Genomic DNA, 13,976 nt, shown 5'->3' with positions numbered 1-13,976 from the left:
AGGCAACCTCTGCCTCCCAGGCTCAAGCCATCCTTCCACCTCAGCCTCCCAAGTAGCTAGAACCACAGGAGCATGCCGCCATGCCTGGCTAATTTTTTTTTTTTTTTTTTTTAAGAGACAGGGTCTCGCCATGTTGCCCCGGCTGGTCTCAAACTCCTGGGCTCAAAGAATCCACCCATCTTGGCCTCCAAAGTGCTAGGATTACAGGTGTGAGCCACTGTGCCCAGCCACTACCTAGAGCTCTTTATATCTGGTCCACCCTGTCTCTTTCTTCCTGTCTCTGTCCATGCTACACGTGTCTATCTTTGTCTTAACCCCTCTCTCTGGAACACTATGTCTGACATCTTTCTCCTTCTCTGTCTGTCGGTCTCTCTCACCGTGTCTCATCTATGTAGACGGCTTCCAGCAGAGAAGCTGTGTACTCCAGATTTTTCTTCAGCTCCTCAATGTTTACCTCCCCATTCTCCAACTGCTTCACCATGTAGCGCAGCCTGCAGGGAGCAGATACAGAGAGGCTGCTTAGGCACAGCCACCTTATCATGAGAACAGGATACCCCCTAATAAGGTACATTTTACAGAAACATCCTCAGTCTTTCGTAAACAGTTAATAATTTCAACATTAATAATAATAGCAGCTAATGTTCCTTTTTAAATCTCAGGCTATTGCCACTGCCTGTATTATCTACACCCAAAGTTTAATGCCAGGTTTTTCTGACTCCATCATCCCCACTACCAGCTGACCTCTCAAAACCCGCTTTTTAGTCAGTGCTTAATCTTGTTTAAAATGCCAGGGCCCAGCAGAATTAGGCAGGTACAAGCCCCTGGAGTTATGTTTTTAGGATGATCTGTTTCATAGCCTGAATAATCAAGAGTTGAAACTGCTTATTTCCCCCATGGGAGAGGGCTTTGGGGTCAATAGCAATCAAGATAGCCCCCAAGAGTATTTCATTGTCTCTTGGTCATGGTGTGGGGGGTGGGGGTTACATGTCCACAGCCCCTCTGTGCCTGGCAGGGATGGCAAAAGCACAGAACAAAGACAAATCTGAATGCTTTCGCCTGGCCTCTCTCCATGCAGGCAAAGCTAATGGATTATGATTCCAGAATCCATCAACCAGGACAAAGCCAGGTTAACCCCTGCCTTTCCAGTCTTACACCAGAGAGAACCTCTGACAGAGTTACCGTACCCACCCCCTGCCTCTGTCCCCACCGAAGCTTCCTCCAGGATAAAAGTGGTGGGGTGGGCCCAGGGATCTCACTCACTGGATGCTTTGCCTGAAGGAACAATCACCTCATGTTTTACACTTACAAATTCTGGGGTTTGATGATTAACTGGGAGACTTCTTAGAAGTCTGGTGAGTTCAGCCCAGGCAGTCACAAAGCAAACAAAGCTCTTCAGATGGTGATTTTAATGAAAGCAGTTAAACATTCCTTTCTCTCCTTTCCTTCACCCTGCCCCACCCACCTAAAACCAACCCGGGGCTGAAATGGTGGCCATCCTAATTCCCCACTGAGAGGGGCTTCAAAAACCCAAGGTCACCCTATGAGTCAGGGAGGAGAAGAGAATGAGTCAGGGACCAGAGGCTGAAATTAGCATCAATTCCCAGGGATGCCGGGGGAGGGAGAACAATGGCGTTCCTGAACAGAAGTAGCTCTAGAATCCCAGGGTCTCAGCAGCTTTGGAATCGGGGTGCCCAAAATAGCCACAGGCCAGTTCTCACCTCAGGGCCTAGTAGTCCTGGACAACACATCTGAGAGCAAATGGGACAGAAGGGAAAGTGGCAAAGAAGTTGGAGGGCTATCCTCAAATCTCACTTCCAGCCTTCCTGCTGCACCATCTCCAAGTGGAAACAGCAGGTTGTTTAACAAGAAAGAGGATGATTTTAGTAAAGCTCAGCCCCAGCTCCAGCTTCATTAGGGAGGAGGAACAGAGGCGAGATATCATAAAAGGCTTTCCCAGCTAAATGAGCTGGAAAGGGGCTATGAGCCAGTATCTCCCAGAGTACCCGGCCCAGAGATCACAGAACAAAGAGGTATGCTTTGCCTTTGGTGCCCAGGCACAAGCTGGGGCTTCCCTCTGCCAATCAGTCCCCATAGCTAGGGGCCCTCAAATCTGGGGACATAAAACCCAAAAAGGAAGGAAGTTCTCTTCTGCGTATAGTTCTCTCTCTCCCCCAGATTCCCACCCCAGCCTTCTGCTTCATTTGGCCCTTTTTACAAAAACTTTCCCCAGGGGTCAATGCCCATCACCAAAGTTCTTCCAGTTCCCTTCTCGACCCACCTTTTGAAACCCACATCCCAGCACTGGCTCCCAAAGTGAGCAGCCACGCCCACGGTACTTATTTGCATTTATTTGCATAATCGCTAACAATGCTGCCAGCTCTACATTTTTAAAAGTGCTTTCTCCTGCATTACCTCATTTTATCCTCACAATGGGCCTATGAAGGAGGGAGGCGGGGAAGGAATTGCCATTCCCATTTACAATGAGAAACCAAGGCTTAGGAGGCAGCTTTGGTGAGATGTATCCAGCAGCAGCACGAGTCTGGGAGGCAGGAATCCTGGATTCAAAGCTAGTACTTCCTGCTGTGAGCCTTTGAGCAAGTCACTAACTCTTAATCAGTACTTATTAAAATGTGGTCTGTAGACCACCAGCATCAGAATCACCTTGAATCCATGTAAAAAATGTAGATTCTAAGTCTAATTCCACAGCATTTCTGAGGGTACAGTCCAGGGATCTGCCTTTTTTTTTTTTTTTTTACTTTGAGACAGGATCTCACTTTGTCAACCAGGCTGGAGTACAATGGCACAATTGCAGCTCACTGCAGCCTCCACCTGCCGGGCTTAATCGATCCTCCTGCCTCAGCCTCCTGAGTACCTAGGACTACAGGCATGTGCTACCATGCCCAGCTAATGTTTATTTTATTTTTTGTAGAGATGAGGTCCTGCTATGTTGCCCAGGTTGTTCTCAAACTTCTGGCCTCAAGTGATCCTCCCACCTCATCCTCCCAAAGTGCTGAGATGACAGACACGAGCCACTGCACCCAGCCTGCTTTTTTTTTTTTTTTTTTTTTTTAAGAGACACTGTCTTGCTCTGTCACCCAGATCATAACTCTGGACTTCCTGCAGAAGAACAGTGAGGTGAGGACTTGGAGTGGGTCTGGGGAGGTCTAAACTCCAAAACACTTTACAATAAGAGAAGGTCCTGCCAGGCCAGCAAGTACAGGTGTCGGGGGTGTTATTTGACTTCAGGAGGGTACAGTTCAGCACCTGGATCCTATCAGCCACTTTAGTCCAGATCCTCTTCTTAGACTTCTCACTTGTCATATGTATTATTTAATCTTCCTTTCCCTCCCTCCCCACCTCCTTCTGATGTCTGGATCATGTTTGGTTCAACAGATTTCAACAGAAGCTATACAAGAGCTCCTGGACAAGGTCTAGAAGTGGCATGATCATAGCTCACTGTAACCTCAAGCTCCTGGGCTTAAGCAATCCTCATCTTGAGGCCTCCCAAAGTGTTAGGATTACAGGTGTGAACCATAGTTCCCAGCCCAATCTGCATTTTTAAAAAACACCCCAGAATGTTTATCTTAGAGCCTCAACTTGTTCATCTATAAAATGGTAAGGATGATAATAAACATTTCACAGGGCTATTAATAAGAGGACTGAGTGATATAATACATTAAAAGGCCTGGCACATACAAAAAGTCTCCATAAATGTAATTTGAATAGGAATTGACTGATCAGCATCAAATCATGGTGGTCCTACCCAGCTCACACCACACTCCCTTCAAATCCAACAAGTACCTTCTCTCTCCCAAGTCCAGATGGAGAAGACTGAGTTGGTCTGGATTGAGGCTGGTAATTAGGAAGCCCCCTAACAGAGGAAATGGGAGAAAGATAGTAGCCATGATCTTTCCTTTACAATTACAAACTTCATTTGATCTTCACAAGCTCCTTATAAGGGAGGTTAAGTGACTTGTCTAAGGTCACACAACTCATCTATCTCAGTCAGGTTATCAAGGTCTACAAGACCTACATTGGAACCTAACCGTGTCCCCAAACAATGAAACTGTTAAGGCAGAACAAGCCTAATCATGCAATTAGCTTAGAGAGAGGCTGGAACCCATTCCACCATAGCTTCTACAGTCTCAGCCCGTCCAACCTTAATTAATTCTGTCGGTTGGCCCATAGGAGACTGAGTGTCTTGATGACGCTGACAGTGACTTGTTTATCTTGGCCTCCATCCTTAGAGTACACAGAACGTGCTCAGTAAAAGTTCATTAAATAAATAAAATGGAAAGGGGAAAATTAATCAGGTGTGAGGCTATCTCCCAGAGCTCACAATGGAGATTTCTGAGCCAGGGTTTCTAAAAATAACAGTGAGCCTGAGAAGAGTAAGGTTGTAGGCTGACTTCAAGCACACACTTCCCTCGGAGTTTCTCCTTCCCTCACTTACAGATCTTGTCCAGGAGCTCTTGGATAGCTTCTGTTGAAATCTGAACCAAACATGATCCAGACACCAGAAAGAGGTGGGGAGGGAGGGAAAAAAAGATCAAAGAATAAATTTGACAAATGAGAAGTCTAAGAAGAGGACCTGGACTCAAGCGGCTGAAAGGATCCAGCTGCTGAACTGCACCCTCTTGAAGTCAAATAACCCCTCCCCCCACACACACACCCCATACTTTCTGGCCTGCCAGGGTCCTCTCTTAATCTAAAGTCCTTTAGAGTTAGGATCTCCCCAGACCACTCAAAGTCCTCACCTCACTCTTCTTCTGCAGGAAGTCCTTCTATCCCACCAACATCAGTTTTAATCCAAGCCCTCTGTTTCAGCCATCATGGAATCTGGCACAGGAAAGGTGTCTTTCCCTGTAGAACAGGATGCTCAACCCTGTCCAGTCCTCATCTGGCCCCAAGGAAAACTGGCAGCTTCCCCCAACTTTCCTTCGACCTCCATCCCTGCCCGTTTCACTACCACCACTTCTTTCTGCTTTACCTTCAGTCCCTGCATGATTGGAAAAGCCTCAGATCGTGACTCCTGGAAGTCCACAGTCTCTCCTAGCTCCAGGCAGCCATTGGGAGGAAAAGACTCTGGTAGTTATAACCCCAACACCTCAGGAGAGTTCAGCTTCTCCAGCTTCTACAGTTCATTTATTTGTATCACCATAGCTGGTGTTCTGGGAATTTCCAAAGTCCCCTGCCTCTTCTTCCAGCACCCACATTCCCAAAAAGATCACCATAAGTAGGGGGCTTAGGACAGGGAAGCCAGAGAAGGACTTCCTGCAGAAGAACAGTGAGGTGAGGACTTTGAGTGGGTCTGGGGAGATCCTAACTCTGAAGGACTTTAGAATAAGATAGGGGATGGTAGTCAGGAGAAGAATTGTATTTCCAGTTGGGGTTCTTAAGACAAGATTAAATTTCAAAGGGATGTGAGGTCCTAAGGATGTTGGGAGTCAGGAAGGAGAGAAAAGGAAGAAACATTGATAAGTTACCTGCCACAGTCAAGAAGAAGCAATTTTAAAAAGGGAGGGGGGAATGGAAATGGGAGGAGAATAAGGTAAAGGGCAAGATGGACAGAGTAAAAGGTGAAGTTGGCACCCACACACACACACAAAACATATGGGGGACTGTCAGGTCTTGATCTCTCCACTTCACTAAACTACAACTGGTGGATCCATGAGCAACCTGTCCTCTTCCTCCTCCCCCTTCCTCTCCTCATCCCTGACACCTACCTGAGGATGGGGCCCTGAAGGTGGCTCCTCTGAACAGGAACAGGGTTTGCCATGGGAATCAAAGTTTCCTGCTTCACAGTATCAAAATCCTGACCCCGGGAGCCCCAGGGCCCCTAAGCGGGGATAACTTCCTCTTTGGCCCCTGCCTTCCTCCTCCAGGTCCCAGTAGAACTGAGCGACTGACCAGAGAGAACTTTGGGGAGGGGCCTGGCTGCAGGAAGAAGAGAGTGGGGAGGCAGAGACTCAGCCTACCGGAACTGGGTGAGAGGGGAGGCTGCGGGAAAAGTTTCACATCTGAATCAGATGGGAAACAAGAATCTGTTCTCAGAAGAAGCCCAGAAAGGACAGAAATAGCACAGGCCAGCCTCTTGGTCTGAGGAGGTGGGGCTCCTCTTTGGGAAAAAGGGTGTTAGCAAGAGGTTTAAGGGTGCAGGAACAGGGAATCATCCTGAATCTGTCACAGAGAGGAAGTCTGTAGCATGAGGGGGAGGGGTCCTGTAAGAACCCCCAAAAGGAGCTTAGCAGACTCAGCTCCCTCTCAGGGTCTTTTTCTGGGGCCATTCTTCAAAATGAGCTTTAACCCACCTCACAGAATGGAAGTAAGACAGGGGGATGAACTTCCCACAGAGGATAAGAAACTGTAGGGAGGGGCTTCCTGAAGCTGTGTGTCAGGGGATCCTTATCCAGAGGCCGGCTCAACAGGGAGGGAAGGGCCCTCCACCCACAAGCAGAGAATGAAAGTCAAGAGAACTCGCTCATAGAAACCAAGGGGTTGGGCAAATTAACACCCCTAGCCCCAGTTTTCTCATGTGTAAAATGGAAATTGGGGAATAACCATGAATTAACCAGAGAGAGGTCAATCCTGCTCAGAGGTAAGGAGAAGCAACGAGATGGCCCAGGAGGGGCCAAAAGAGGCACCCAGAGGGGTCTGAGGACCAGGACCCCCTCTCCTGCCTTCAGACTTTGCTTTCACCAAGGTTGGGGAGGGAAGAACCCAATCGCTGCAGCTCCAAGTGGACGTGCGCACACAGTCCCAGCCCGCCTCCTGATTGGCTAGGAGGTGACATCACCAATACATGTACACTGGGGCCGTGATTGGTCAGCTGAGGAGTTGGGCGGGGCTAAGGGGGAGAGCCGGCGGGTGAAGCCCAACGCGTTGGGGAAGAGTTCGGGGATCTGCAGTCTCTTAGATCTAGGTCTCTGGCTGGGGGTGATGTGGTAGAGAGGAAAAGGAACTAATGGAGTTGAGTATGTCAGCAGAAAGGGAAAAGAGAAGACACAGGCCAACAGCTAGGATTTTATGACAGGAAGTTTTCCCTTTACCCCTACCCATCAAAAGCAGGAAGAAATTAAAATACTTTGTCATTATGCCAAAGCCTTGAAGAATTAGAAATAAATGAAGCTGGGGAACCTGCTGTTTCTCAGCTCCACCGAGTACTGGGACAAGTGGAAGTGGGCTTCGATCTCAACAAGACGAGTGGAAGTCAAATATCTTAAGGCTGTTCTCCAGTGAACACCTGGTAGCCGTGAAGCAGGGCTGCTGCAGATCTTGGGAGAAAGAAATCCACTCTCTCTGTATCCCTCTCTTTCTCTCTGTGTCCCACCGCCACTCTCCCCACAATGGCCACAAGCTGATGAGTGTTTTTAGAGAGAAAGGACTAGACCCAGTGTCAGAGCCCCTGAATGCCACCCGGGAGGTGAGGACAGGTCATTTGGCATGTTCTGTGGACATGCTTGCATTGCAGGATGGGACTGGGAGTGGGGGCAGATGGCAGTACACAGCCTGGAACACTAACAACCTCCAACCCAGGCCAGCTTCCCTGCCTCATCTTGTACCCTCACTCCAGACCCTGCCACTCTAGCCAAGTAAGTGCTAAACTCAACTCTCCTAATGAAAAGTAAAGATTTCTTAGACCAGAAAAGCCTCGAAGAGGATATCTTGTCCATTCCTCTGCTCTCTTACCCACTAGAACCAAAGCTGGTTGGACGAATGGCTGCTCAACACTTCAGCCCACGTATGCATGCTGCATACTTTGTCCTAACCTGTTATTATTATTTATTGTTCCTAATAAGGAGGGATAGTGATCAACCATCATCCCTTCCTGGGGAAAAATTTCACACATAAACACTTACCCACACATATACACATACCCCACACTCTACCTCTAAGGAGACTGTCACCTGGCTGGCAGGCAGGACATAAATGTGATGACCTCAACAAAGGGTCCAGTATGGATTTTCTTTAGCCCTTAAATGTAGTTTAAAAATAGAAAGGAACCCAACTCTAATGCCTGCCCAGCCTGCAGTGAAGAATAAGGTTGAGGTAGGAAACAAAGGATGGGAGACTCTGTCTCTGGTAAGAAAAAAGGGGTGGGGGTGGGTGGGGATAAAGAGGTGGTGCTTGGGAAGGGATTCACTGGCTGACTTCAAAGCTCCCAAATCTCAGAAATTGAAAGAACCAAGGAAATCATCTAATTCCAATAGAAAGAGGGCATGAGTTTAAAATCAGGAGACTTGTCTGGCTAGCTCAGTTGAAAAGAAAAAACTAAATTTAAAAAGAAATCACAAACTTTTGCCTAGATTTTATTACTATGTGTGACCTTGGGAAAGTCACACTGAGCTTCCGTTTCCTGGTCTATAAAATGGGTAAATAATACATGCTTCACAGAATTTTCGCAAGGACCTAGTGAGATATAGTATGAGAACACCTTGGGAACCCTAAAGTGATACATGAATGTGAAGGATAATTATTTAGTCCAAATCTTTAGTTAGTTCAGCAAATATTCATTGAGTCATTCATAAACAAAGTCCCATATGCCCACTCTTACAGCCAGGACCCCTGACTTTCCATCCAGGCCTCAAATGGCACCTGGATATTTGTGGGAAAGCTCTAGTCTCCCTGATGCCACCACTCCAGAGGTTTAGGGCTTCTCTCTGGCTTCTTATTCCAGAGGCCCCAGTGAGGCAGTGGAGGCAGAGGCTGCAGAGCACGTAGAGCACGAAGCTCCAGAAACCAAGAACAACTAGCTCTCCACCTCACCCGAGCATTCCCACCCCCCACTCCCCTGGCTTCTGGCTTCCATTGCTATACAGACAGCCCCAGTTCTGGCAGCTGGCTGGGCATTGTGGCGGGGGTGGCTCCACAGATAAAAATAGCCCCCCTGGTGGCAAAGCTGGGTTGCCATCCTGGGAGGCACTGTTGACATGGCAGCAGTGGTGAGAGAGCCCTCAGCACTGGACAGAGGAGCTACGGGTGGGGGTGGGATGAGGGAAGGGAATGGGGCAGGGCCTAGGGAAGATTGGAAGACAGTGGGGGAAGGACGGGAAACCAGGAGGGTGGAGAAAGGAAAAGAGGTAGGAGGTATTGGGGGGCAGGGAGGAAAGGAAAGGAGATTTGAAAGGTGCTGCATTAGAGAGGCTGGAAACACACTGAAGAAGTGGGAGAGACTGCTTTCAGACTCCTCCTGTGCCTGTGCCTTCTGACCAGAAGCCGTTTCTAACAGGTGTTCCTAGCAACAGCCCAGCACAACTCAGATCACATGAGGAAGGGAATAATCTAAGCAGCTTGAGCCTCAGCCCAGACCAATAAGAACCCAGGTGTCCCAGCTCCCAGCCAAGAACACAAATGAGTCACCTTTCCGTCAGACTTCAGCCCTTGAGAGAGGGAGGAACTGGGAGGGGTGGGTGAGAAGGTCAGAGGAAGGCAAACTGAAGAGGAGGCTCCCAGTACCCAGTCCAGAAGAACTCTTTCTCTGGTTCATTTGTCCACCCCTCTTTTCCCTCCCTACACCATTTGATTTTGCTCATTAACTACCTCCACATGGACCACCCCACCAGCCCTCCAAACCGCATCTCAACAGCTGTTCCCAGCAGATGCCCTGCTTCCATGGGGCCTAACAGATGTTGAAGGTAGTCTGGGATGGGAAAGTAAATTAAAAACTTGGCAAGAGTCTGACTGCAAGTGTGATGAGGGTAGCATCAGATTATGGATCAGCAGGATTTGAGTCTGGTCCCAGCACTGCCCCGATTTTACTAACTATCTCTGGGGATTGTTCCTTCTCTGTAGTCTTTATGGTTCTCAGATTCAGGGACTGGGTTGGAGACACTGGGGAAGTAGGATGCTTGGGCCTTAATTTCCCAGTCCTGAGTTCATCCTTTCTGACTGGCTCACTGCTTCCCCAAATCAGCTCTAGCCCAGTGCTTAAAGGAGAAGGGTAGCTTTTTTCTTCATCAGAGAAAGGCCACATTCTAACCTTCATGAACTTTCCAGGAAGTTCTCCGGCATATCTGTCTTCAATTTATTTCACTGCAATTAAAAACAACAGCAAATTTTCTTGGCATTTCAGAGAAGAGCAGAAGGGGAGAGAACAGGAGGGACCAAGAAGTCTTTGAGGTATCTAGTGCAATTTGGTTTATTATGTATCTTCCAGATTGGAATTTCTAAAGCAGTTGCTTGGTAGAGAGATGCTCACGGTTTAGGAAGTTTGGCAATACTGTTGGCATGTGTGTTCACTCAGTTCAGGCCGCAAGAAGTTTCCAAACAAGGTGGGCACAGAGGAGAGAACAAGGGACACAGTGCCAAGCAGATATGCAAGAGCTGATCAACAGGGGAGCAGGGAAGCCAAGGAATAGGAATAAAAGGAAAAACTTCCCTAGCCCCCAGGTCCTGCCTGCCAGAGAATCACTCAGCCTCTCCCTATGACCAGCACCCAGCCCCCAGCCCTCAACCCCCAGCCAGCCAAGCTCCCTTCCCAACCTAAATGGTGCCAACACCAGCTGGCAGCCTAATCACCCCACTGTAGCCACCATAATTATTTGCAAATCTGACTTCTCACTGCAGTTGTGGAATCAACTGACCTGGAAGTCTGGCTCTGTCCAACAGCACCACCTGAAGCACCCCCTTTCTAGCTCTTCTCCATGCCCTATGCCCCCAGGCCCTACCCCAAAAACAACCTGACCCTTCTCCCACCAAGCCTTCCTCTCTACCCAAACCCCAACACAGCTCCCTCAGTGCACCTTTGCCAGGTCTGAGTGCTGAAGTGGAATCTGAACCTGGTGTTTTCTTCTCAGACAGCAATAAGCTCCATACAGGCAACCCCAGCTGAGGGGAGAGGAGCAGTTGCAGGACTGGGGGATGCTGGGGCAGAGGGGCAAGAGCAGGGGCACTAGCGACCTCCCTGCATTGAATGGATAACAAGTTGATTTTATCCTTTTCCCTTCTCAGTCACCCTTTTTTTCCCTGCTCAATTCCCATCTATGCCCCTTCCTAAAAGAAGGGAAGAATGGTCCCACAGTTCTTAGACCATGTAGTCTTGCTCCCTTAGGGGACAATTTTATTATCTAACAACTTCCAGTCTCCCCAGTTGTCTCATCTCCACCCTACCTGCTGCCCTGGTTTTGTCCCTCTTTCTCTGCTGCTATCCTGAAGAGAGTTGGAAAATAGCTACTCAACTTCCATACCTGAGAAAAATCAGCCCCTTGAGATTCAAAGGCAATTACTTGACTTCCTCCCCAGAGGGACTAGGAGGATGAGGCCACTGAGAAGGCAAAAGACACGCCTTGCAGAAGACAGGAATCGGGACTGGACTCATAAGGCCCCAGAGGGCACCTATAGCAAGCTTATCCTGTACCATTACCACAGCAACCCCTCAGTGAGATGAGGGAGCCACAGGGATTTTCTGACCCCTAGCCAAGATGAGGGAGGAGAAGTACTGATGGCAAGAGTGAAAAGGTAAGTCAAAGGGAATGGGACACAGAGAGGAAGTGGGACAAGGGAGAAGAGCAAAAGGGAGCCTCACAGCAAAAGAGAACCCAGAGAAAGATGAGGCAAAGGAGAAGATAGAAGAATCAGAGAAGAGAAAATAAGAGAGAGCAGAGGAGTTGGACACAAATCCTCAAGAATTCCTTTAAAGACAAAAAGAGAGGGAAGACCTGTTTTCAAGGTTTTCTGCTCCTCCATCCCAGTCTGAAGGTGGCAGAAAGATTTTTTTTAAAGGTCGGTGGAATCTGGGAGATAGGGAGGCTACCATTGCTTTGATTTCAGGAACTCCCTGGCAGGGTGTAGTTATAGATGTGCACGCTTCTTTCCTGCTGAGCATCTCACCTGGCCGTCTAGTCCCATGCATCCCCAACCTCCTTCACCTTCCTCTGGGCAAAAGTGGTAGATGCAACCTCAAATGTGGAATCCTCTGTCTTTTTTCAAATCACTTCCTGAGGCTCCTGTACAAGCAGAGTGATGTTTGGATTCTAAGAGACTTCAGGAATTTTCTAAAATAGGATGTGGTATACCTGATAATACCCTCAAGCCTAGGGACTTGGGATAAATGTCAGAAGGGAATTCCCCAATGTTCATAGAACCCACCTACGGCAGCCCGTAGGCTTCCTATGCTCGCCATGTCTCAGAACTGCAATTGCTCCATCCACTTCCAGTTTGACCATTGGGAAAAGATGATAAGAAGGAAGTTCCTCTCCTTTCTTTTGACCTCAGTGGCCCACATCCTTCATAATATTGCCCTCCTCTAGCCCCACCTATCCTTCTGGTCTCTAAGCTCAGACACGTGCCTTCTCTCCTTCCAGATAACCATCAACAAAACTCCTTCAATCACAGCTCAAACCTATTAGGTAATTCATATTCCTACCTCTTGAATCTTTGTCTCCCTCATCCCAGCCAATAGTTGCCCATCCATTCCCATTCCCCTGCCTCTTCACAAAACAAGCTCTTCCATGCTGAAAAAGACCTTCAGTCTTTATCATTTAAAAGTTACTTTTACATGATGATATTAAATGAAGAACTGAGACTCAGAGGGACTATGTGACTTAAAGAGTACATAGTTGTAATTGTTAGAACAGAATGTGAACTCGAACTCAAGTCCCCCATTATTCGCCATGCCCTTCTACTACCACCACTCTGCCTCCCGGTTTCCCTCCCTCCAGCCACCTATCCTGACCAGAGGATTATCAAGTTCTTCCTTGGGGCTGAATTTGATCCCCTACCTCTGCACCTTCCCTTCAACTTAAGGCAGGAATTTTCTACCCTCTACCTTCCCAGAGATACCACACAGTCCTCATTCAAGAGAAAGTTGATGAAGGAAATAGAGACAGAAGACATTTGATGGAAAAGTGCAGTATGAAACAGAGGAAGGAGAGATTCCCTTTGCCATGGCTGGAAGCAGAGAAGGAAGGACTAATCCAGTGAGGACAGCATTAAAAAACTATCCCTACCAAGGCATGAGAAAAATGACACTCCTTTTTCTCCAGAGGTCCAGGGAACCATAGTTTATGCTACAATCTTCACAGCAGCTCCACATCCATAGACAGAAAAAGGAAAATGGCAGCATGATATTCAAAACTGGTAAGAGCCATAGAAGATCACTCCATGGGGCATATACAAAAAGAGGGCAAAAGGCAGGGTTAAATCAATGAGGCATCCAGCCTCAGCTTCTTCCTCCCATCCACTGGATCTCCCCAGGAATGTCAAAAAATCTGAGTGTCACAAATACATACACAAGATCACACATAGGTATTATCCCATTACCTACATACACACATACATCATCTCATAACTAGGACAATTTCAGGTATTCAGGTAAGTGCACACCTTCCCAACACATTTATTGTTACACACGCCACTTATAAAAACAGATACATCTTCATGGAGCTCTGTCCCCAGCATACCTATCAACCTTTACCCAAACACATATGTATACGTGTCAGGCAGGCATTCACAATTTCATCCTAACATATCTCACACAATCCAAACGCCACAGTTTCTGGATCCTCTCTGTAACTCCTTCAGTTCCAGGCTCTGTCCTGAGGTCTCTAAACCCCATATCTTTTAAGCATCACTCTCTCAAAAAAACAACATCATCATCATCTCCCTTTCCTCCATCTCCATTTCCTACTCCTCCCCCCGCCACTCAACAAACACGGAGGTATACACGCACCACAGAATCAGAGACAGAACTGGACCTCATGACATATGTACATATATTCACTATTTCATTTGTTCATTCCTTTATTTAACAGCATTTATTGTGTGCCTGTTATGTTCAAGGTATCACACTAGACTCTGATGAAACAAAGATAAGCAAAAATAATCCCCAGTGGGGTTCCTGCTCCAGCTCATCTATAATGACCTTGAACCACAGCATAGAACATTGAGCCTAGACTTTGAGGGTCCTAAGTGTGCACCATGTGGGGAAAGAAGAAGAGAAAGGGACTATGTCTATACTGTCCCAAAGGAAGGGGGAA

The 13,976-nt window shown here is 47.7% G+C and overlaps 1 protein-coding gene across 4 annotated transcripts in view; it reads right to left on the bottom strand.

Annotated features, from left to right (window-relative positions):
- The window catches only part of PDE1B (phosphodiesterase 1B), a 29,586-nt gene that overhangs the window by 11,836 nt on the left and 3,774 nt on the right, over positions 1–13,976 (bottom strand). The window contains exons 1-2 of one of the 4 annotated variants that reach the window (XM_008003527.3): positions 5,727–7,298; positions 378–491 (exon numbers count right to left, since the gene is read on the bottom strand). In XM_008003527.3, the coding sequence (XP_008001718.1) occupies positions 378–491; positions 5,727–5,779 (167 nt within the window). In that variant the 5' untranslated portion in view covers positions 5,780–7,298. Of the gene's footprint in view, positions 1–377; positions 492–3,801; positions 5,691–5,726; positions 7,299–13,976 lie in introns of those variants that run through there. The other 3 variants (XM_073020842.1, XM_073020841.1, XM_008003525.3) reach the window with 3 other exon arrangements.

The sequence above is a fragment of the Chlorocebus sabaeus genome, chromosome 11, assembly GCF_047675955.1.
Source record: "Chlorocebus sabaeus isolate Y175 chromosome 11, mChlSab1.0.hap1, whole genome shotgun sequence".
NCBI lineage: Eukaryota > Metazoa > Chordata > Mammalia > Primates > Cercopithecidae > Chlorocebus > Chlorocebus sabaeus.
Note: the sequence above shows the minus strand (reverse complement) of the source record. Positions and strands in the feature narration are given on the sequence as shown.